The sequence below is a fragment of the Anomalospiza imberbis genome, unplaced genomic scaffold (assembly GCF_031753505.1).
Source record: "Anomalospiza imberbis isolate Cuckoo-Finch-1a 21T00152 unplaced genomic scaffold, ASM3175350v1 scaffold_51, whole genome shotgun sequence".
In the NCBI taxonomy this organism is placed as follows: domain Eukaryota; kingdom Metazoa; phylum Chordata; class Aves; order Passeriformes; family Viduidae; genus Anomalospiza; species Anomalospiza imberbis.
The window spans coordinates 574275-597577 of NW_027100119.1; the positions used below are offsets into that span (position 1 = coordinate 574275).

At 47.4% G+C, this 23303-nt stretch overlaps 3 protein-coding genes and 1 pseudogene across 3 annotated transcripts in view; 2 read left to right on the forward strand and 2 right to left on the reverse strand.

Annotated features, from left to right (window-relative positions):
• Positions 1–23303, reverse strand: part of LOC137467049 (serine/threonine-protein kinase pim-1-like) — a 135748-nt gene that overhangs the window by 72292 nt on the left and 40153 nt on the right. The window lies entirely within an intron of this gene.
• Positions 3327–4161, forward strand: LOC137467050 (zinc finger protein 551-like; annotated as a pseudogene).
• LOC137467043 (uncharacterized) lies at positions 8173–14958 on the forward strand. The gene is made up of 3 exons (XM_068178602.1): positions 8173–8485; positions 8532–9665; positions 14879–14958. Exons 1-3 carry the CDS (start codon positions 8173–8175, stop codon positions 14956–14958), a joined length of 1527 nt encoding a protein of 508 aa, XP_068034703.1.
• Positions 23028–23303, reverse strand: part of LOC137467044 (serine/threonine-protein kinase pim-1-like) — a 33083-nt gene continuing 32807 nt past the window's right edge. Inside the window, exon 7 of the mRNA XM_068178603.1 lies at positions 23028–23063. Within this exon, the coding sequence (XP_068034704.1) occupies positions 23028–23063 (36 nt within the window). The remainder of the gene's footprint in view (positions 23064–23303) is intronic.

The following is a 23303-nucleotide window of genomic DNA, read 5'->3' on the forward strand; positions in this document are numbered from 1 at the left end:
ACAAAATCCCAGTAAAACCTTCCAAAATTCAAAAGAAAACACAAAAAAATTCAATTAACCCCCAAATACCCCCAGGAAAACAACTTCCCACTCAAAGCACCAAGAAAACCCCTCAAAATCCAAACTCCCCAAAATCCCCCAACTGCCTCCAAACCCAATAACTCTCCCCAAAAACCCCAACAATTCCCCATAAACTCCCAACACAATTCCCCAAAGCCCAAAAAAGCCCCAAATGCCCAAACCCCTCCCGAGCCCTCCCTGGTCCCTCCCGGTCCCGCCCAGGCCCGTCCGGGGCCGCGGCCAAAACTGCCCGGAGCGAACGCGGAGGTCCCGGAGCGACCCCGGAGCCGATCCCGGGCTCGGCCTCGGGCTCGGCCCCTTTGGGGGATTTTGGGCCGAACCGGGCAGGTTTAGGGTGGGCTTCAGATCCCTTGCGGGGATCCCGAGCCTTTTCGGGTGGATTTTCAGCCCCTGTGGCTGATTTGAGGCCGAATCTGGTGGGGTTTAGGGGGGATTTCAGACCCCTTTGGATGATTTTAGGCCCATGTGGGTGGGGCTGGGGCCCATTTGGGTGAGTTTAGGAAAAACTGGGCCCATATGGGTGAATCCTAATCCTGTGTGGGTGATTTTAGGTCCCTTTTTTGTGTATTTTGGGTGCATTTAAGTAGGGTTGTTTGCTTCTTTGGGCAATTTTTGGTTGAACCAAGCCTTTTTAGGGTGATTTTAGGTCTTCTTGTGTTGGTGTCAGGGACATTTTGGTGATTTTAGATACCTTTGGATGATTTTAGGCTGGACCAGATACTTTCAGGGTGGATTTTAGTCACATTTGAAAGATTTACGGGTGATGTTAAGCCATTTCTTGAGGGCTATAAAACACTTGGGGCAGTTTTAAGCCCCTTTGTTTGGATTTTAGAGCCCTCTGGATACTTTTAATCCCATTTGGTTGGTGTCAGGCCCAACCATGTGGATGTAGGCTGCATTTGATGCCCTTTTGGGTGATTTTGGGTCAAACCGGGCTTTTTTAGGACAGCGCATCCCCTTGGCCCCGGCCCTTTCCCCTCACGGTTCTGCCCTTTCCTCGCTCCTTTCCCCTCACGGTTCCGCCCTTTCCTCGCTCCTTTCCCCTCACGGTTCTGCCCTTTCCTCGCTCCTTTCCCCTCATGGTTCAGGATCCCGGAGCGGGGGAGGAGGAGGAGGGAGGGAGGAAGAGGCGCAGCGGCAGCAGGGAGCAGCCGGAGGAGAGGAGAGAAGGAATCGCGTGGCCCTGGCGCTGCCTGAGCTCGCAGCACCCCGGGAGCATCGCCCCCATCCCGCAGGTGCCCAGGGAGGGGGAGCTCGGCCCAAATATCCCGGGGCTCCCTGGGTTTGGGGTTTTTGGGGGGATGTTTGGAGCTGGCAGGGCTCCAAAGCCGAGCCGCAGCTGGCCCTCGGGGGGACATCGGGGGGGTCCCCGGGAGGTGTTTTTGGGGGATCCCAGTGTGGGTGGCGGCAGAGCCCCGGCGGGGGGACACCGGTTTTGGGGAGCCCCAGGAGAGCCGCGGCTGCCCTGAGCGGGAGCCCAGAGAGAGGAGAGCCCCAGAAGCCCCAGCGGGGACCCCGAGATGGGGGGACCCCTGGCAGTGCCGGCACCCCGGCAATGGGGGGTGCTGGGGCTGGAGGGGCGGCATGGCCGGGAAAGGGGTGCGGGGCTCCCGGGGCCGCCAGGGGCTGCTCCCAGCAGGAGCCCAGTTGCTGACAGTCATTCCCCGTTATGATACAATTTGCCCCAGCACAGTCCCTGTTGCTCCCACTTTCATCCAGTGTGTTCCCAGTTGCTCCCAGTCACACCCAGTATGGGGAATGATGTGCCTGGTGTGTTCCCAGTCAGTCTCAGACACTCCCAGTATTAGTCCAGTCCTTCCCAGTATGGTCCAGAGATGAGCCCAGTGTGCTCCCAGTCACTGCCAGTATGAACCAGTTGTGCCCCACATGGTTCCAGTTGCTCCCTTTCACCCTCACTTTTGTTCCAGTCACTCCCAGTCTCTCCCAGTGTACCCCAGTTCCTTCCAGCATACTCCCAGTCACTCCCAGTTCCTTCCAGCATGATCCCATTTGTTCACAACCACTCCCAGTCAGCCTCAGTGTAGTTGCACTCACTGCCAATATGATCCCTGTCACCTCCAGCATGATCCCAGTTGATCCCAGTAGAAGCCCAGTTGTTTCCAGTCACCCCCAGCATGCACCCAGTGACTCCCAGTTCCTCCAACTTGCTCATAGCATGATCCCAGTTGCTCACAGTTGCTCCCAGTCAAACTCAGAATGATCCCAGTCACTCCCAGTGTATCCTATTTACGCCAGCATGGTCTCAATTGCCCGCTGCAGGCTCTTACTCTGTCCCAGTGTGATCCCAGTATGATCCCAATATGATCCCAGTCTCCCTCAGTGTGACCGCAGTCTGCCCCACATGGGCCCAGCTACTCCCAGTATGATCCCAGTACGATCCCAGTATAAAAAAGTCACTCCCAGTGCTGCCATTCCTGGGATCCCCCAGCCCTCTCTGCATTCCCCCCTCCCAGATCTCCCGAGAGGAGCCCCAAGGGCTGGCAGTCCCCTGGCAGGGTCCCCAGCAAGGCCCAGTTTGGATGCGCAGCCCCCAGTTTTCCCAGTGTGCCTCTCCTTTTGCCCGGGCCGGGTTCCCCCCGCCCCCAGCGGGTGGGAGCAGCCGAGAGCCCCGCGCTGCCCATCCCGACCTGTTCCGGCTCCATCCCCGCTCCTGCCGCGGGCTGCCAGGGCTGCGGGAACGGGGCACCGAGGGTGTCACTGCTCCTGGGGGAGGAGGAGGGAGGGAAGAGGAGGCATGGGAGGAAGAGGAAGAGAAGGGACAAAGGAGGATCAGGTAAAGAAAAAGGAATCATGAGGTGGAGCCCTCCCTGAATTTGCAGCCCCCCTGTGACCATCACCCCCCATCCCACAAGTGACCAGGGATGGGGAGCTCGGCCCAGATATCCTGGGGGGGTCCCTGGGTTGGGTTTTTGGGGGGGATGTTTGGAGAATGAAGAATTGCAAAGCTGAGCAGAAAAGGCCCCTTGGGGGGACACTGGGGGGTCCCGGTGGCAGCTGACAGCAGAGGCAGCCGGGAGGAGCAGAGCCCTGTGTCCCCCAGGAGCCCAAAGTGGGGAGCCCAGAGAGGGGGGAGCGCCGTCATTGGCGGGACCCTCAACAGCCTGGAGAGGGGCAAGGGGGACTCCTTGGAGCCCCTGCAGCCCAAAGCAGAGAAGGAGGGGAGAAGGGACCCCGGGAGCCCAAAAAGCCCTGGCATCCTGTGCCAGGAAGGTGGACACAGCTTCAGCCAGAGCTCGGAGCTGGTGGGCCACGAGCAGGTTCACCATGGGGAGAAGCCCTACAAGTGCTTGGAGTGTGGGAAGAGCTTCACGCAGAGCTCCCACCTGATCCAGCACCAGATGATCCACACCGGGGAATGGCCCTATGAGTGTGGGGAGTGTGGGAAGGGCTTCAGCTGCAGCTCCCACCTCGTCACCCACCAAGGCATGCACACTGGGGAGAGGCCCTACGAGTGTCCCGAGTGTCAGAAGAGGTTTCAGACCAGCTCCAGTCTCCTCAGGCACCAGTGGATTCACACGGAGGAGAGGCCTTTCCGCTGCCCTAACTGTGGGAAGGGCTTCAAACAAAAGTCCCACCTCGTCACCCACCAGCGCATCCACACCTGGGAGAGGCCCTACGAGTGTGGGGAATGTGGGATGAGCTTCAGCTGCAGATCCCACTTGATCTGCCACCAGAGGATCCACACTGGGGAACAGCCCTATGAGTGTGGGGAATGTGGGAAGAGCTTCAGCCAGAGGTCCCCCTTGATCAGCCACCAGAGGATCCACACTGGGGAAGACAATACAAGTGTGGGGAATGTGGGATGACCTTCAGCCAAAAGTCCCAGCTGATCATCCACCAAATGATCCACACTGTGGAGCGGCCCTATGAGTGTGCCCAGTGTCAGAAGAGGTTTCAGACCAGCTCCCATCTCCTTGTACATCAGCGGATTCACACGAGGAGAGGCCCTTCCGCTGCCCCAACTTTAGGACGGTCTTTAAACAAAAGTCCCACCTCGTCACCCACCAGCGCATCCACACTGGGGAGAGGCCCTACGAGTGTCCCCAGTGTGGGAAGAGCTTCTCCAGGAGCTCTACCTTGACCCAACACCAACGGAGGCACCGGTAAGGGAAGCCCTGCAAATGCCTCAGCTGTGGGAAGAGTTTCGTGCCCTGCTCCAACTCCATCCCCCATGGGAGGATCCACTTTGGTCAGAGCCCTGGTGACCCACATTCCCAGTGATCCCTGCTGAGAAGACACCTGGAAGGTGGTCTCCACGTCCTCCTGGTTCCCCATAGGCACCTGGATGAACACAGGGGCAAGAACACCCATCAGGACTCTGATCTAAACTGGAAATTCACTGGCAGAAAACGATTTGTTGACTTTACACCCCAAATAAATCTCACCCGCTCTGTCCAGTTATTTCTTCTGGTGGCATCAAGCAGTGCTGCATGATCTTGGAGGTCTTTTCCATTTCAATAATTTCTTTCTTCACCCTGTCTAAACAACCAGAACTGGGGTGAAAATAAAAAATTGAGCAAAGAGATCTAAAGCTGCACCATTTACCTAGATTTGGGGGTGAATTTGGGGTAGGTTCAATAGAATATTAGGGAGGATTTGGGTGTTCTGAAGCTATCAAAGGCAGGGGACATGTCCACAATCTCATAGGTGTGCTGGCAAAAGGTTTCCACCTGAGCCCGCCTGTTCTCCAAGAATTCTAATTGTCTGTCCCAGTGCCTGGCCTGGGTCTCCCTATCTGGGATGTTCCCCCAAAGTGCCCAAATCACTGCTGAAGCACCCGAGCTGATCCTGGCTGTAAATGCTCCTGTCCACCAACCTCTCCTGGTCAGTGCCATGGGAGGTGGGAGTTTAGGGGCTCCTGGGGGGACTGGGAAGGGCTTCTGTCAATCCTGTGGGCATTTGTGGTGCTGGGAGGGGGCTTGGCAGGGTCTGTGAGGGAGATTTGGGTCCCTGACAGGGCTGTGTGGCTTGCAGAGAATTTGGGTGGGTCCTGGGGGAGATAGAAACGGGTTTTGGTGGTTCTTGGGGTCATTTATCTTGCAGGGAGTAGTTGGGGGGGGGGTCCTGGCTGGGAGCTGTGGGGTGGTTTGAGGAGTCTGGGAGTGGCTGTGGGGCTGGGAGGGCATTTTTGGGTGGTTGTGACTCCCCCAGCCTCCCAAAGCTGCCACCAGACCCGACCCTCAAGATACTGCCAGAGGTCAGTGGCTCCATGGTGGGGTTCATCGTCCTGGCTCTGCAGAAGATATGGGGGGGTCCCCGGGGCCGTGTGTGTCCCCCCAGAGCATGTGTGACACCCCCCATCCCATTATCACCCCCTTGTTCCTCCCCACAGAGCTCCAGCCCCAGCTCCGTCTCCCCCAGAGGGAATTTGGGGCGGGGGCAGGGGGGTGTGCAGCCCCCGCCGGGGAATGGCCCCGGCCCAGCCCCTTTGTTCAGCACCAAGCTGGGCTCGGGGCCGCAGGAGGAAGAGGCCAGTGGGAAGCAGATCCTGCAGCTGGGACAGTGCTGGGGGTCAGGGCAAGGGCCTGCCCTGCACACCTGGCTCAGGTGTGACCCTGCCCCGGCAAGGGAGCGGGACATTCCCATCCCCAGGGATCAGGGCTGGGAGCAGCACTTGGAGCACGGACATGGAAACACTGGGAGCGACTGGGAGCACACTGAGGGCGTGAATTATTCCCCCGCCTCCACCTTCTCCAGCCGCCCTGCCAGCTGAGAAATACTCGCTGGGCCTCGGCCTTGGCCAACAGCCCCTGGGCTCAGCTCCTTGGAGCTCATCACAAACACTGTCTGCTCCAGGCACTGCTGCTGCCCAACCAGCTCCTGGTGGCTTTAGGAGCAGCCCCGGGAAGTGTTTTTGTTCCCTCGGTGGCACAACATCCCTGTTCTCACCCTGCCAAAGAAAGCTGTGGATGCCAAGTGCAGCCAGGATGAAACATTGCTGGCACTGAAGCCCCTCTCTTGGGGCCCTACAGACAGCGCTCCAAAAGGAGCCCCTTGGAGCTCTCCTGGGCCAGCGACTCCCTCGGAGTGGGGCCTCTCCGAGCCGGGAACTCTCCTGTTTGCTGCCCTCGGGGATCCCCAACAACGAGGGAGCCTGTGCCGATCCCCCCACTCCTCCAGGCTCAACCCTTCCCCTGCTGGGGAGATGCCAAAGCATCGGCAGGGAGCATTTCCCTGCCCTCAGGGGAATTTCTCACAGGTGCCTTGCACTGACTCTTTGTGTCTGTGTGCACACAGGAGTGCCTGTGCTTGGGAAATGTGGAAGAAATGCTGCTCTCTGAGGGGTCTGAGTGCCTTGGAGAGCTGAGCCAGTCAGGCCTGTCAGTAGGGTTAAATCACAAGGTCTAAGCTAAGTTAATTTGTGCTAAGAGTTGTTCTTTGCTAAGTTGTTACGTTTAAAATATAAGCCAAGTTGAATATTGTTAAATGTTATTTCTCAGTTAAATTGCAAAGTCATAGGTTATAAGTTCGGTTAAATACTGTAAAGTGCTGTTCTTTTGCTAAATTGTGAAGTTGAAGGTGGAAGTTAAGGTTAAGGTTTAAGTTAAGTCCTGTTAAGTTTGAGCTCTGTAAGCTCTTGGGCCTGTATTCCTTTTATCCTTGCCCTCATTTCCTTGTGTCTCACACACACACAGGGACAGTTCTCGGTTCATTTCTGGTTTGATTGCCTGGATTCTGTTTGGTTTTGTTGTTGCTTTGTTTCCTTGGTGTGCCTGAAGTGTCCAGTCAGGAGCAGAGTGACTCTTGCCAAGGAACTTTGTGGTGCTGTTGCTCAATATTAAATCTGGTTTTTGCTGCTCCCTTGCTGGGGATTTTTTCAGCGCTCTCAAGCCCTCGTTGGTAACAGGGTGAAGGAGCCCTGGGCCAGGCTCTGGCCCTGGCGGACACGGGGACGCTGCTGGGGGGTCCCTGTCCCCTGTCCCGCCCCCCATGGCCCTGTGTCAGGCTCTGGGCTCGATCTCGTGGAACATCCTCTGGGGGAGGCTGCGGCGCCGGTGTCAGGGTCTGTCCGAAAATCCCTCATGTTTGCCTCACGACTGCCTCCAAAGACTGAGACCCTAGACCCTGAAAAGTAGCTCTAGCCTGGCTGAGGTGGAAAATCTGCCAAGTCTTAAGGACTGGTATGCGATGCCATGGGAACTCAGTGCGAGAACAATGGACTGGTCATGGTGGACTGAGCCCTAATCAGTTCGTCCTGTACCTTCGGCCCTGTACTCTTGGTCCTGCATTGACGCGATGATTACAACTGGTTCCCAAAACGAGTCCACACCCACCGTGTAGCCAGGAGAGCTGCTGCTTTGGCCTGATGCCACCCGCTTTGAGGAACCCTATAAAAGACTGAAGGAGTTTTGAGGACTTGGTCCGGACCCCACCTGGAGAAGACAGCCTATGAGCATCTCGTCAAGCTCCGAGGGCCTCGTCTCTTCAGACTGGTAGCTATAATCCCCTTCCCCTCCTTCTCTATTTTTCACTCTATCTCTTTATTTCTCTCCCACTATCGCAGTTGTTGGCACTAAATAAAAGTGCATTTTTGTTTAAGCAAAGTGTTGTGTCCCCTGCTGTGTCTTTTGTGCTTTGAGATCTCCAAAAAGAACCTATCAGGGACCCTGCATGCATTTGCGGACCCTGACATTAAATTGGCGTAGTCGGCAGGATCTTGATAGACAGATTAAGGGTTGCGGGTTGTATGTAGTTTGTAACAGGGGAAGGACCCTCGCTTCAGCCGCACCTAGCACGCCACATCCAGTGAGCGCTGTCTAGAAAGCAAGGGGGGGGCGAGTGGAATTTCCCGCAAACTGCATACACCCAGGCGAAAAGCATCCCCTGTCTTCAGGATTTTTAAAAGATCTCATTTGTACAAAAGATGGGACTTTGTTGTTTTATTTTTTGTGTGTGTCTTTGAGCTGTTTGTTGCAGTTGAGGAGACAACTATTTGTAACTAAGGAGTACCTCCCAAACAGTTTTGGTCCCCTCACCCACTCCAGGGAAGCGAAGGGAAACACAGTTTTAGCTGTGCTTGTGTGTAACTTAAGAGTACCTCCCTGAAAGTGGTTTGTGTCCCTTCACAAAATGACTGAAAAAGATAAAGATACATTTTTTGCTTTGCTAGCGAAATATGGTGCTAGACCCTCTCCAGCTGGAGAGGGATGGGCACAGGATAATTGGTTTAGCTTTGAACACGTCGTAGATAGAATATATTCTTTGCAACATGATGCCAGATATAAGCTGGGCAGAAATAAAACAATTCTCTGCTCAGTTTTGGGTGCTTGCCTATCGGCAGCCATTGAAACCCGTTTTAAACGGGTGACTGAAGAGAAGGCAGTCATAGACTCCTTGCAAAATTTGGTAGAAGTTTTGCAGAAGGAATTAGAACATGAAAGGAGTCTTAGAGAAGAGAGGGAGAAACGGGTGAGCAAAGAAAAAAGCAGTAATAGACTCCCTACAAACCCTAGTAGAAGTTTTGCAGAAAGAATTAGAATATGAAAGAAGTCTTAGAGAAGGGAGAGATAAAAACTTAAAACATGTAGAATCACCAAAAGAAGTAGAAGAGAAAGAAGCACGCCACATTAAACACATATACCCCCAGAAAGAATTGGTACACATACAAAATTGTGGAGAATCTTGTTGTTCCAATTTGAGACCTCTCATTAAAACAGAATACAATTTTATAAATGAAGAGGATTTTGACCCTCACATTACCACAAAAGAAATACCATGCACTGCCACTGAATTAGCCAAATTAAAGAAAGAATATTCATGTCTCCCTCAAGAATCAGAGACAGAATATGTGTTTAGAGTCTCACTCACTGGAGGAGACCAAATTAAATTAAGTGAGCAAGAAGCCAGTGGCTATTGGGGACATGGAGTTTTCTTAACAACAGGAAATACTCGAGCTCCATGGTCCCTGACACACCGCGCAGCTTACTGGGCAGGGGGACTTAGCCCCCTTGAAAGAGGGGACCCTCTAGCCATTACCGGCACGCCAGATCAACTTTTAGAAAACATTCACAAAGCTGCCTGCTTGCAAATGATACATGAAAGAACACTGATTTCTGGCTATGAATCACCTATGCAATTGCCAGTAAAACCTGAAATAATGCCACCTCTAATTCGAGGTCTCCCTGAGTCCCTTAAACCAACTGCAATCCTCCTTCAGAAAACCATTGCATCTATCACCCCTGTAGACAGGCTAGATAGATTTCTTGGCAATCCTACTGACCAAACTGGTTCCACTAGCCCAAGCTTCACGTCTCTTACAACTCCAGCCCAACCTTTAAGCGTACAATCTGATAATAGCCATAAAGTGTGGACGTGGAGCCAAGTTGCAGAAGAGTTAATTAGTTACAGCAGAAAATATGGATCAGTGAATCTCCCAGATGATAAGCCTGAAAAAACCAGAGGGGTCAGGCACATTGTTTCTCCAAATGAAAAACCAGAAAAGGGGAAACAGATCTCTAGTCGCCAACAGTTGTGGCTAATGGGACTAAAAAGGGGAGTGCCACGAGAAGTGATGGATGGCTTACCATATGAAAAATTAGTTAAAATAATTTCAAACTGGCGCAGTCCCAAATCCATGATACTGAATTCACCTGATGTACAACCTAGCGCACCCCCTCCTCCACAAGCTTCAAGCTATAAGCCGAAACAACCCCCTTTACAAACTCTTGATAAAAAGCCAAACCATTCTCCTACACGAGTTTTAGACAATGGGTTACAAAAACCTTCCCTACAGCTCCAAGGCAGTGAAACAAACCAGCCTGCTTTAAACTAGAAACTCCGTCTCTTGTTAGTGAGCAAAGAGACGGAGAATGGCTGTTTTTGAGAAAGCTCACAAAAAACCCAAGAACAGGTGACTTATTGATTACAGCAATAGTCGGTCCCAAACGAGCTTTAGTAACCTTTGTGGTAGACACCGGAGCCCAGATTAGTGCACTGAAAAATGAAGATGCTCAAAAATGTGGAGTTGTTCCTAGCAAGAAACGGTGTTGTGTCTTAAATGCCCTAGGAACTACAGAGCCTATGGGTATCGCTTTAGTAAAAATCACATTGCCCGGGGAAGACAACTTAATAGTTGTCAAAATGGTAATTGGAAATATTCTGGACAGTCTGTTAGGGATGGATATACTTGCTGGGAAACAGTGGGAAGACTCAGAGGGTCTTTTGTGGTCTTTTGGCGCGCCACACCTTGACATCAGGCTGCTTAAAATAGCTCCATCACTACCATTTAGTAAAATCACTTCTGTAAAACAGTATCCCTTGCCCTCTGGTGCTAAAGATGGCATCAAGCCAGTTATTCAAGAATTGAAAGATCAGGGAGTTATTATTAACACTCATAGTCCGTTTAACTCCCCAATATGGCCAGTTAAAAAACCTAATGGGAAGTGGAGACTGACAGTAGACTACCGCCGTCTTAATGCTAACACAGACCCTCTTACAGCAGCTGTCCCAAATTTAGCTGAGTTAATAATAGCAATTCAAGAAAAAGCCCACTCTTTTATGGCAACAATAGACGTTAAAGACATGTTTTTTATGATACCTATACAGCCAGAAGACATGGACTGTTTTGCTTTTGTGTGGGAAGGACAGCAATATACCTTTACACGTTTGCCCCAAGGGTGCAAGCATTCACCTACTTTAGCCCACCATGCTTTAGCCCAGGAGTTAGAAACCATATCTAAACCTGACACTGTAGCTGTTTATCAGTACATTGATGATATCCTTGTGGGAGGAGAAGAAAAAGAAGTAGTGGGGGATACTCAAGAGAAAATAATCTCTCGTTTAGAAAGCCTAGGTTTACAGATCCCTTCAGAGAAAATACAAAAACCTTCACAAGAAGTGAAATTTTTAGGAATATGGTGGAAAGGAGGTATGACATGTATTCCCCCCGATACTTTAACCTCCTTAGATCAGATTAAAATGCCAGAATCCAGGAAAGAACTGCAACAAGCTTTAGGATTGTTAGTGTTTTGGAGGAAACATATTCCAGATTTTTCAATTATTGCTAGGCCTCTTTATGACCTGTTGAGAAAGGGAGTAAAATGGGACTGGAGCCCCTCGCAGGAAGAAGCATTGCAACTGCTGATTTTTGAAGCAACAGCTTATCAAGCATTGGGTCCCATCCATCCTACAGATCCTTTTCAAGTAGAATGGGGATTTGCATCCTCAGGATTGTCTGTACATATATGGCAGAGGGGTCCTGAAGGCCCGACCAGACCCGTTAGCTTTTACTCCCGTGGTTTTAAAGATGCAGAAAAAAGGTATACCATTTGGGAGAAGGGGCTATTTGTTGTTAGCATGGCTCTCGTTGAAGTAGAAAAAATTACAAGACAGCAACCAATTGTATTAAGAGGTCCTTTCAAAGTAATCAAAATAGTTACTACCGGGACTCCTCCTCCTGAAGGAGTAGCTCAGCGGGCCTCCGTGAGAAAATGGTATGCACAAATAGAGCACTACTGCCACATTTTCTCAATCACTGAAGGAGCTGTGAAAATTTTGTCAATACAAGAAACAGAAAATCTGAGTAATAGTGAAGACAAACCTGTTTCAGTGATTAAGGTAGCCCCTCCCTTTTCCCCTGAGCAGTCACCTAACTCATGGTTTACAGATGCTTCATCTAAGAGAGAAGGAAAAGCGTGGAAATTCAAGGCCGTGGCCCTCCATACTTCCTCGGGCGAACAAATTATCACAGAGGGGGAGGGCAGCGCTCAAGTTGGGGAGTTGATAGCTGTTTGGAGTGTTTTCCAGAGGGAAGCACAGAACACCTCTCTTGTTTGCATTTACACCGATTCCTATGCTGTATACAAAGGCTGTACTGAATGGTTGCCTTTCTGGCAACAGAATGATTGGGAAGTTAATAGAATCCCAGTATGGCAGAAAGAAAAGTGGCAAGAAATCCTACAAATTGCAAGTCGAGGGAATTTTGCTGTGGGGTGGGTAGCTTCTCACCAGACAGACGGGAATCTAGCAGGAGAATGGAATAACAGAGCTGATGAATTAGCTAAGTTGAGCCCCCTAAAAAAGGATGAAATTACTGAAGATTGGGAACATTTGTTAGAATGGTTGCATGTAAAAAGACAACACACAGGTGCAAAAGATTTGTATAAAGAAGCTCATGCTCGGGGTTGGCCAGTTACCAGGGAAATGTGCAAAACTTGTGTGTCAGCCTGTGAGCAGTGTCGTAAACGGCTAGAAAGACATCCCCTAGAGGATGACCCACTACACTTAAGAAAAGGTAAAGGCTTATGGGATGCATGGCAGGTAGATTATATTGGTCCTTTTAAGCAATCAGGAGGTAAGCATTTTGTGTTAGTGGGAGTTGAGATAATATCTGGATTAGCTCAAGCTGAGGCCTTCAAAAGGGCTACAGGAGAAAGCACTGTCAAAGCATTGCAGATATGGTTTGGGACCTTTCCAAAACCACAGGAAATACAATCTGATAATGGGTCCCACTTTACTGCCAAAGTAGTGCAGGAATGGGCAAAAGGTGAAGGAATAAAATGGACATTTCACACCCCCTATTACCCACAAGCCAACGGAATTGTAGAAAGAACCAATGGTCTCCTAAAAAGACTTTTGAAACCACAAGAAGGAGGCTGGGATGGTCGACTGTATAAAGCTGTACAAAGTGTGAATGAAAGATGGGGGGCAAACGGATGTCCGAAAATCACCGCCTTTTGCCCGAAAGCTCCAACCATAATTCCGGCACTAAAGGGGCCAAATGATCCCAAAAATCCAGCTCATTATCCCGGACAACCAGTCCTAGTTGACCTTCCCACTGTAGGGGAGGTACCACTAGTACTGAAAACCCCTTTGAATAAATTTGCTTGGGTAGCATCTGATGCTCTAGGTAAAGAACACCGGATAAGTACCCGCTGGATAATTCCCTCTTTTTAAAAGTTCTGCCTTTAGATGGCAGATTTTTCTGTGTTTACTTTTACAGAAGAACTCCGAGGGACATGAAGACCACCTAATCCATGCTAAAACTGGTGATACTTTTCTGCATCCTACCACAATCCTATGGCCAGAAACCAGCTGAGTGGCCATGGTCTGAAATAATTGTGGTAGCATGCTGAAAAGGTGAAAGGATCTCTTTAAGCACAAAAAGGTTTGTACGCACCCAAGCGTACAGGGTTATTGGCACAATTTCACATTAACACAAACTGTAGAAGTAATTTGGTTTTGGTCCAAAAATACTGAAGTGCTTTATTTTAAGTTTAAAGTATTGATTTAAATACTGGGGAAGACTTGATGTTAATGTAGTAATGCCTACTATACCCACCACCCAACCACCAGTTATGCTCACCCCAAAAATTTTTGAAATCGGACCATATGTAATAAAGAAAACTGGCCCTTAGCTGCATCCAGGCACAGCTCTGGATGCAGACAGTTGTTGCCTCAATTATAAGAGAAGGTGAAGAAGGCATTTTCCCTACTGAAATTCAAAAAATAATTTGGGACAATGCAAATGATTTTGAAAAGGAATTCCAATCCTGGTGGAATTTGGTGAACTTCACTTACAACCCAAGAACAAACACAGCCACAGCTTTTGTGTTAACGATATCTAATGCTTCAGTGCATTTGATTTTCCCTATCATTGCATTAGGACTGAATCATGACGGAGCTATTCTCTATCCTTCCGAGCATAGAGAATGGGCCCGTCAAATTGATAAGAAATGGCAAACTGTAAATTTGGAATCTTGTATTGTCCGGGAGCAACAAGGTTTTATTTGTGAAAGTAATGCAATTATAGCTGAAGACATTTGTTTGGACACAGAGCAGAATATTTGCCATTTTGAAGTTCACCCTGATGAAACTCCTGTAACAATATTAGTGTACATAGGTAATGGGTGTGTGTGTGTAAGGACTGCTTGTGATGTAGTGTTTATAGAAAATGTAGCAGTGAATCCAAAGAATCATTCAAATTTTTGTGTCTGTAACTTTACCACGATTACGGGATGTGATTTTTCTTATACTGTCCCAGTTATGTCTTACCACCTTTTACAATCCAATTTTACACTAATTCACCAGATATTGCCTGCCTCTATTGGAATGAATTTAACTTTGATTAAGCAATTGTTGCTTCACCAGGACTTAATTGAAATTTTAGAAAAGGTCAAGAGAAATGGGCAAAAGACCCTGGTAACAGTCCATCATGATGTGAAGGAGATACATCACGTTTTAGAAAGAGTAAGGAAGGATGCTGAACACAGATGGTGGGATACTCTTTTTGGGTGGTCACCTACTACTACAGGCATCCTGAATAAAGTGTGCCATCCTATTGTTGTTCTTTTGATCTTGGTTTTAATTGGTTTTGTTTTATCAGCCATTTTATACATTTTGAATTGGAAAATGATGAGGCAGCTGACCCGATTGACATCAATTATAGATGCACACAGTTCAGTAAAAACCCCTTTTGTTAAAGACATTCCTAGAGTTATTGACACAAGAAGAACTACACGAGCAGTAAAAAATTAGGCCTGCAATAGCAAATTAATTAGTTGTTCATTGTTTGTTTTGATTAGTATTGTTTGTTTTATACTGTGATTAAGTTTTTGTTTGGAGATTTTGTTTAAGAAATTTGTAAAAGAATTTTGTGATTTATTTTGATTTTTTTCAAAGAAATTGTTTCAATTATAAGAAAAATTGTTATAATCAATATTGATCATTATTTCCTATTCTATCTTTTCTTAATCCCTGTCCTTGTTTCTTTTACTTTTTCTCTCTTCCTCTTCGATATCTTTTTCTGTTTCTGTTTTTCTGGGATATATGCTGCCAGGCACTGATGAGTCGAGCCCTGAAGACTTTGTGACAACGCTGCAGACCTTGCTGATGGAGTACTCTCGTCGCCAGTCGTGAGTCACGGGGTGGTGTCAGGGTCTGTCCGAAAATCCCTCATGTTTGCCTCACGACTGCCTCCAAAGACTGAGACCCTAGACCCTGAAAAGTAGCTCTAGCCTGGCTGAGGTGGAAAATCTGCCAAGTCTTAAGGACTGGTATGCAATGCCATGGAAACTCAGTGCGAGAACAATGGACTGGTCATGGTGGACTGAGCCCTAATCAGTTCGTCCTGTACCTTCGGCCCTGTACTCTTGGTCCTGCATTGACGCGATGATTACAACTGGTTCCCAAAACGAGTCCACACCCACCGTGTAGCCAGGAGAGCTGCTGCTTTGGCCTGATGCCACCCGCTTTGAGGAACCCTATAAAAGACTGAAGGAGTTTTGAGGACTTGGTCCGGACCCCACCTGGAGAAGACAGCCTATGAGCATCTCGTCAAGCTCCGAGGGCCTCGTCTCTTCAGACTGGTAGCTATAATCCCCTTCCCCTCCTTCTCTATTTTTCACTCTATCTCTTTATTTCTCTCCCACTATCGCAGTTGTTGGCACTAAATAAAAGTGCATTTTTGTTTAAGCAAAGTGTTGTGTCCCCTGCTGTGTCTTTTGTGCTTTGAGATCTCCAAAAAGAACCTATCAGGGACCCTGCATGCATTTGCGGACCCTGACAGCCGGGGGCGGGGGGACCCGGGGGGACAGGGGACCCCGCTGTGCACGAGCAGTGTTGGACTTCTCTGGGGGAACTGGGAGGGGGGGCTGGGGCAGAGTCACCTCCCCAGTGACCTCACACAACCCCTGTGATGTCACACAGCCCCTGCGATGTCATACAACCTCCTGTGATGTCACACAGCCCTTGTGATGTCACAGAGACAACTCTGAGCTGTCACCCTGTGATGTCAGACAGCTGCTCTGTGATGTCACAGAAGACTCTGAGATGTCACCCTGCAATCTCACTGTTTGTTCTTTGATGTGTTGGTGCAAAGGCAAAGAGAATAAATGCTTCCAAACTACCATGAATCTCTACTATGTATGGCAAGAAGTAAATCATATTTTGTTTAGCTGCATCTGACCATGGATAAAGCTGTGCATGGAAAGTGGCTCTCACTGCTAGACAATATAATATAGGCCTGGTGGAAAAGGTTATATTAATAGACCAGCAGGGCCTCTCCGAAAGGACACAGATAACCAGGAATAGAGAAAAGAGAAAAACAGAAAAATGACTTTCCACTGTCACAATTTTGTACCAAAACCTTGGTTATGAGAAGACAAAAAAGAAGATGTATTAAACCACATGTTTTGCAGTTAGGGACTTCTCTGACTTCAACTCTTAGGACTGAATTGTTCCCCAGGAGCGTATAAAAGTGACTGTGTGAAGAAAACTTTTCCAAATATTCCTAAAAATTCAGGAGTACTCTGCTGCAAAATTTCAGGCACTTCAGGGCATTTTCACTTCAAGCTTCAAGCGTTTCTATGGAAATGCTTGAGAGACAGCATACTTCATATATCCAACATCTCTGTTTGCAACAAGTTTTTATTTCAGATAGGGGTATAGGAAGGACATTCTCTAAATACAGAGGGTTAAATTCAATGAATGACCCATTTCAGGCAATTTGAGAAACTTATTTTCTTTCATTAATTTCTCAAACATAGATATTCAAATAATTTTTAAAAGCAGACAAGCAACTACAGTAGGGTATTTCTCTACACTAAGGGTAACTTTGCAGAATAGTTATACACTGACAAGACTAAAGGGCATCTGGAGGGAATGCTAAGAAACAAGTCTAATTAAAGATACAGCTCATGAAATGACTACATTAAGTCCCTAACAGACTAGGTTGCTGTCTTTGAGATATTTCTAGCAACCTCCATCAACTTCACTGTTCTTCTGTGAGGATGTGCAGGTGGAGCCAGTTTCTGCCTCATAGACTTAGGCAACAGCACCGTCGTAACTGGAAGGTGAAGAGCAAGGCCACTCAGAGATGTGTCTGCACAACGAATCCATGTGCTGCAGCATCTTCCTTCCACAGGAGCAGGAAAGCAGCTTCAGGATTGCCAGTGACAAATGCAACAATTACGCAGCGTTCACGTGGCTGCCATCGGGTGTGACCCCCCCCAGCACAGCTCTGTGCAGGGAACTCCTCTCAGTGGCTGGAGAGCAACATCCAGAGGCGAAGTCGCAGCCGACCATAAGCTTTCAGCGCCTCTAGGTGGGCAGCAGGATCTCGGGCCAAATGCTCAAAGATCTTCCTTCACCTTCACATCATCATTGCCTTCAATGGCATCATCATTGTCTCCTTCACCTACAGCCACAGGACTGCCTTCTCTGTCATTTTCAGTGCTGCTGTCATCTGCCTCCACAGTCACATCAGTGTTTTCTCCACCTTCCTCTGGATCAGTGCCGTCTTCTTTCTGCTCTGTTCTTCTCATCTCCCAAGGTCTTGCAGGAGCTCTGGTCCTTGCTGCTGCTGCTGGTGTCACAGCTCCTTCTCCTGCAGCTAAACCACAGGCCCAAGAAGAGCAGGACGCCAGCAAGAACCCAGAACGGCCACTGCTGCAGGGCACCAAAGAGCACGGCTCCCCAGCCCTCGTCCTGCTGCTCCAGGGGCCCCCGCTCCAGCTCCTGCAGCAGCTGAGCCATCTCACGGGCCAGCAGCTCCTGACGCTCCTTCATTCGCTGGTGCGTGGCCTCATCCAGCCCATCCCCAGCCGGCTGGGGGTACTGGATCAGGCTTTGCACGAGCACGAAGAGCAGTGACAGTAAAGCCATGGTCTGCAGGAGGACACACAGAAGGGGTTCAGTGGGGCCGGAATGGAGACGGACAATGAGGGGCAGGAGCAGCAGGGATGTGGCGGCAGGAAGGAGAGGGCCCCCGGCAGCTGGCAAGGCCCGCACCGCTGCCCCAGCAAGCAGCGCGCCCTCAGCGAGGCGCTCCCGCCGGGGCTGGGCCCTGGATGCGGGGGCAGCCCCAGGTACCGGCGCTTCTCCCCCAGCCCTCCTCCAGCCCCCAGCCCCGTCTCCTCACTGCTGTGCACTCACCGCTTGCCCAGGCTCTACTGGGGCAGCGGCACCCGCTGGGGCCTTTTCTAGCTGCCCCCATTGTGACACGGCGCCTGCGATGTCACAGAACCCAGAGCGCGGCACAGGACAGCCCCGCCCGCCGTCCCCAGCCCGGTCAGGGAACTCATCGTGGCCCTGGGCACCCCGAGCCCCAACAGACACCAAGTGCAGATCCATCACTCGGGAACCTGGGAACACCAGAGCTTCCCTTGACAGAGCAGGCACAAGCACCCTCACACACAACCCTTGTCAAATTCAAATCTGGGTGACATGACCCAGGGATGTTCTCAGTGTACAATTGCAGGCTTTTATTTAATACTGGTGGGGGACATTTTTTATTAGTAGTATTTAAACTTACTACTTTGGGGTAGGATGTCATGTAAGCTAATGCTCTGTTACAGATTTAGTGAGATTTCTTTCTTTCTGAAAGAAATCCAGGTTGCCTGGATGATGCACAGGAAGAGTTAATACCATCCTAAAAAGGCCAGATAATTTAATTACAAAATTTTGATGCCTTCAATAACCTCTTAGCTCTCAAACTCTGTGGTTCAACACCGTGCAAAATTCTGGTATAGCCAGGATTTTGTTCAGAAAGCAGAATGTCTGTGTTTTCAAATTTGTGCAAAGATGTACCTCTGTCACTCCCACCATCTTCAGAATTGTCTCCCTTAAACAGTGTTAGCCAATCTCTTTGACTGAGAAAGGAACTTCTGTCTGTTTCTGCTATGTCTTTGTGTATTTATCTCCAAAGGACTGTGAGTACAGGAGAGATTATACTCCTCGACCTTTCTTTGGGGAACTCATCTCTAAATGGAACTGCAGAAATGGGGAGGGAGGAAAGGGAAGCAGGATGTGACTTGAGTACCTGCATCGTGACCACAGATGGCCACTGCTAGACAGACACTGACGTCAGGCTGATCACGCTCTCCCCTTGGTGTGTAGCAGAATAATGTTGGGATGGCTAAAACTGCTCTGAATTGGATTTGCTTAACAGATGTCATTAGTAAAAGTATTCCAATAAAGAGTTTTAAACTCTCTTCCGAGCTGATGCCACTTATCATGTATCTTCCCCGCATTCTTCTAGGGAAGCTGTTTTTGATGTTGTCCCTTCCTTCTTTTTACAAAGGAGCAAAAATTATTTGCCAAGTATCACTCTTCCAGATTTGTTTCCTCTCATTTTCCAAGATTTAATAAAGTGAACACTCAGCAGAATAGTTCTGTGTTTTTTGAACACAATTCTTCCTTTACCCAATTGAGGCCCTTCTGTGACCATGAAAACACAAAAACTGTTGTGAGCTACAGTTTACACTTAAGAGGTTGATATGGGTCAGTTCTCCCAGGTTATTCTTAGTTCAACTGCTATATAAACTGTTGATGTCAGTGACTGGAAGCTGCTCTCCAGGACATTATATATATGATAATTATATGACAGAAAATGCAACATATAGTTGGATCTGACCTTCAAGTTCACTAGCTTAAAAAAAGAAAAAAAAAAGTCTGTAAGAAATTTGCTGGTTTTTCTATTTATAAATGCCTTCACATTTATATTTAGTTTATGCACATACGAGAGCCTTTCCTTGCATGGACAGCAGTGCCCATCCATCATCAATCTCGGGTATATTATAAGTCTCAATGATAACTGCCTCCAGAAAGCATTTTTGAGACAAAACAGGCAAATTCTTTTGCGTAACTATACAATCTTCCAGTAGCAGGATCTTCACTCTCACATAAACACTTCATGTTTTTCCGCAAAGGAATCTGAGATAGATTTTTCTGAGAGATAACAAACCACCAAAAATTAATTAAATAACAAACAAGAGGAAAACACCATTTCTTCACTCAACACACTTTCCTTGTTTTTCATAAGCATTCAGATTTACAGCTGCGGATACTACCACAGGAGCAGGGCTTTGTCTGGTTTTGCTTCCTCTTCCAGCAGAGCAAGCACAGCTGCAAAATGCAAACTCATTTCTAGGCTCTCTTCTACATCACCAGTTTAACACGTTCCAACCAGTCATAGTTGTGCAACACCCCGTCAGGGAACTGGGATTACTGCAGTGTCACAGACAGTTTAAGTGAGGCTCAAGGAGCTGTACATAGTTTTACCTATGTTTTGTATGGATAATTAAATGATGCGTGACATGGAGATAAGCCAGCTGTACTGAAACTGAACAAACTAACTGCTCTGATGCAACAGTCAAGCATCTCATCAGTTATAAAATGAAACAGGTTTAAAGCAAAAACAATAGAGAACAGAATGCATGACATTGTAAAGTAGCATGTTCAAAGGACCATTTCTGAACTTTAGGCAAGTGTACTCATCCAGTCAAATTTTCAAAAGAATTCCTGGCACCAAAATGTTCTCTGTTTGCTTTTTCACCATGGTAAAAGAATGGATCACTCTTAGGGGAAAGAAAAATCCTGTGTGCAAAACACTGCATGAAACTAAACAATGCTTTAAACGTGGCTAATTTCCATGTGGAGCAGATGATTTAGCACTGTCATCCTTCAGCAGAGGAGAAAGAACTGCCTGTCTTCAGTTTACTTATGCAAGATGAAGAAAGAAAGTGAGGAGTGTGAATTTGATCTTGCTTCAATTTACTTCAGTAGCCAAACACTTGCCATGACTTCAGTGGGAGTGAGACTGCATCTTAGCTCATTCAATGTGGAGAAAAACAAATCAGCTGAGAATAATGCTCTTGTTGATTAGATTGATATTACTACCATAGTTGTTTTTAACAGTGCTAAGTAAATCCTCTTTTAAAAGCCAAAGGTTACCTTCAGTTGTGCTTTTTCCTATGTACTGTGTCACAGTGGAGGATTCCTGGTTCTGTGACCAAGTCACCACTGCTCACAGCAAGCATGGCATGCTCTGGGGCGTGGGCACATTCCCACATGGGAATGATATATGTTTGTGAATGTCACTGGAGACAACATCCAAATCTGGGCTGGGGCATCTCCCTCAGCCAATAAACCAGGGTGCACACTTCTGTAAAATAACTGCATTCACTGAGAAAAAAAGACTACACTAACTAAGATGTCCATGAAAATCAGCAAAGTAAATCAAATCAATAGGGTTACATTTGCAGTTAGGAATCTGCATTTCTGCAGGGAAATTTTAGGATAGCCACAAAGTGGAAAATATTTAATTTTTGGGTTTTTTTCCTGAGACGGCAATCAATCTTCTCGTTTGGCTATAGTCTACTTTCCCCTATAAAGTAGAACCTAGAGATACACTCAGAAAATATGTATGGAAGTACCTCTCAATTAATTAAAAAATATTATTACTCAGAAGATAGAGACACGACTGTCTACACTGTATGAATTAAACATACATGAATTAGGACACAGACTCTTCCATTCTTTAGTAACAAAACTGATGCTGTCCTGAAAATGACATTAATGAATGAGACTGGTATATGAAAACCTTCTGCATCTGCTCTAGACGTTGGAATGAGCATGTTAAATGATGCAGCAGACAAGGAGGATGCACTTCTTAGGGAAGCTGAATGTCACTTCTGTGCTTAAGGAGTTCTGCAGTTTGGATGAAGGTCACAGGCTATGTCCAGGTGCACGAAAATGAATGATAAATACACACAGTTTCTCTTAGACTGAAAGCAGAGCTAGACAAAGAGTATGAAAATCAGGAATAATTCATCCCCTGGTTTTCTAAAGATGTCAATCTTCTACTAGAAGACAGTTTGTTAGCTCCTCCGCATATTAAAGCTATAACATAAAAATAGAAGCACCTCAAACTTGTAGAAGTATCTAAGATGCATAGATTAAGTAATGTCTATGCAGAGCGAGCACCCTAAAAACATCACAAGAGCAAGCAGTGACAATTTCTGGGATAGTAATGACATGAATCAGTATCTAAAAGTTAAGTATAAGTGAAGAAGAGAATTTTTCAACTAATGGATCAGGGAAAACGTGGGAATAAAGGATATGTGATTAAAGATCATAGTGTATTATATTAACAGAGGTGGAGAATATATGACTTTGATTCTGTATTACAACACATTTCAATTGAGTTGTGTGTAGCTTTAGTTTTATACATGCACAATTTTTTAGAACACATTTTTAGAGTAGGGCATGCAATAAAGGAAATGCATTGTATTGCATTGATCCCCACATGACTCGCTGGAATATCTTAACATTTCCAGCACAGATTCCCACTTCTGAAGATGAAAACCCAGAGAAGATGAAAACCTGTAACTGCCATTAAGAGAAGGTCTAAAATTTTAATTTCTGTCTGAACACAAAGGAGCTGTGACATGCTGTGGTTTCTTGAAGCACTCCTGCAGTTACAGACACATCTTTAACTACCCCACCCTCTCCCTCTTCCCCATCCACCATTGACTGATGCAGCTGGGAGATTCAGTAACTGTGGAGCAAAATCTTGCTTACTTTCAGCTCTCCTGCCCCAGCAAATGCTCAGCTCCTCTGGGAAGATGGACCTATGCCATAAACACACTGCACCTTGAGGAGAATGAAAACTTCCCTTCAAACACACACATGTGACCAGCTTTCTGGAACTGCCTGATGTTGCCAGTTTTCGTCTGTTTCCCACAAAGAAGGGAAAGAACCTTGTATTCTCCTCCTCATGATATTTCAAGTCATAATTCCAAATAACAGAGATGCCAGGACTTGTCAGTGACATGACTAACAATCTTATGAGAACTGGCAAGACAGCTCATTTCTCCTACATCTTACAGAAACCTTGGAATTATTTTTGTCTGAAACACTTGGGGGAAGCAAGATGGACTTAATTCTGACAACTTTATTAAATATTCAGTACATCTGACATCCTGATATCAACAACAAAAATATGGTTTAATTATGATAAGCCATACTGGTATCATTTACAATACCTAAGTGTGAAAAACTGCAATGAATTTTTTCTTGATCCATGTGGAAAAATACACACCTTCCACCCCCCCAAGAAAAGTAAGACAAGGCACAATAAATTCTCGTAATTCTCTTTCTTCTGGCTTTTCAGTTCCATCACAGCTCTCCAAATTAAGATTTATGTGCTATTTTGCATCTGTATCTGTTGTTGATTTGCCCCCCTACAGGGATAGAGGTGGATAAGTTTGGACAGGAAACGGTATCCCTCAAGCCAAACTGAAAGGTTTATAAAGTTGCTAATAAAAGTTTGGGTCAGGGCCTAAATATCAATCATCTGCTCATTGTCTTTTTAAACGAGCTCAGGCATTTTCCCAACCACTTCCAGCAGCTCTCTGGCACTATTCTAAACTAAGATTTCAGACATTTCTTTTTTTCCTGTGTTGACTTCAATATTTTTTTTT

What these genes read in the sequence shown, in the direction of transcription:
- LOC137467043 (XM_068178602.1), top strand. Translation starts at nt 8,173, where the DNA reads ATGACTGAAAAAGATAAAGATACATTTTTTGCTTTGCTAGCGAAATAT. An exon ending in GGAATTAGAACATGAAAGGA is followed by an intron (nt 8,486 to 8,531) that starts GTCTTAGAGAAG and finishes AGAAAAAAGCAG; the next exon opens with TAATAGACTCCCTACAAACC. An exon ending in AATAATTTCAAACTGGCGCA is followed by an intron (nt 9,666 to 14,878) that starts GTCCCAAATCCA and finishes ATATGCTGCCAG; the next exon opens with GCACTGATGAGTCGAGCCCT.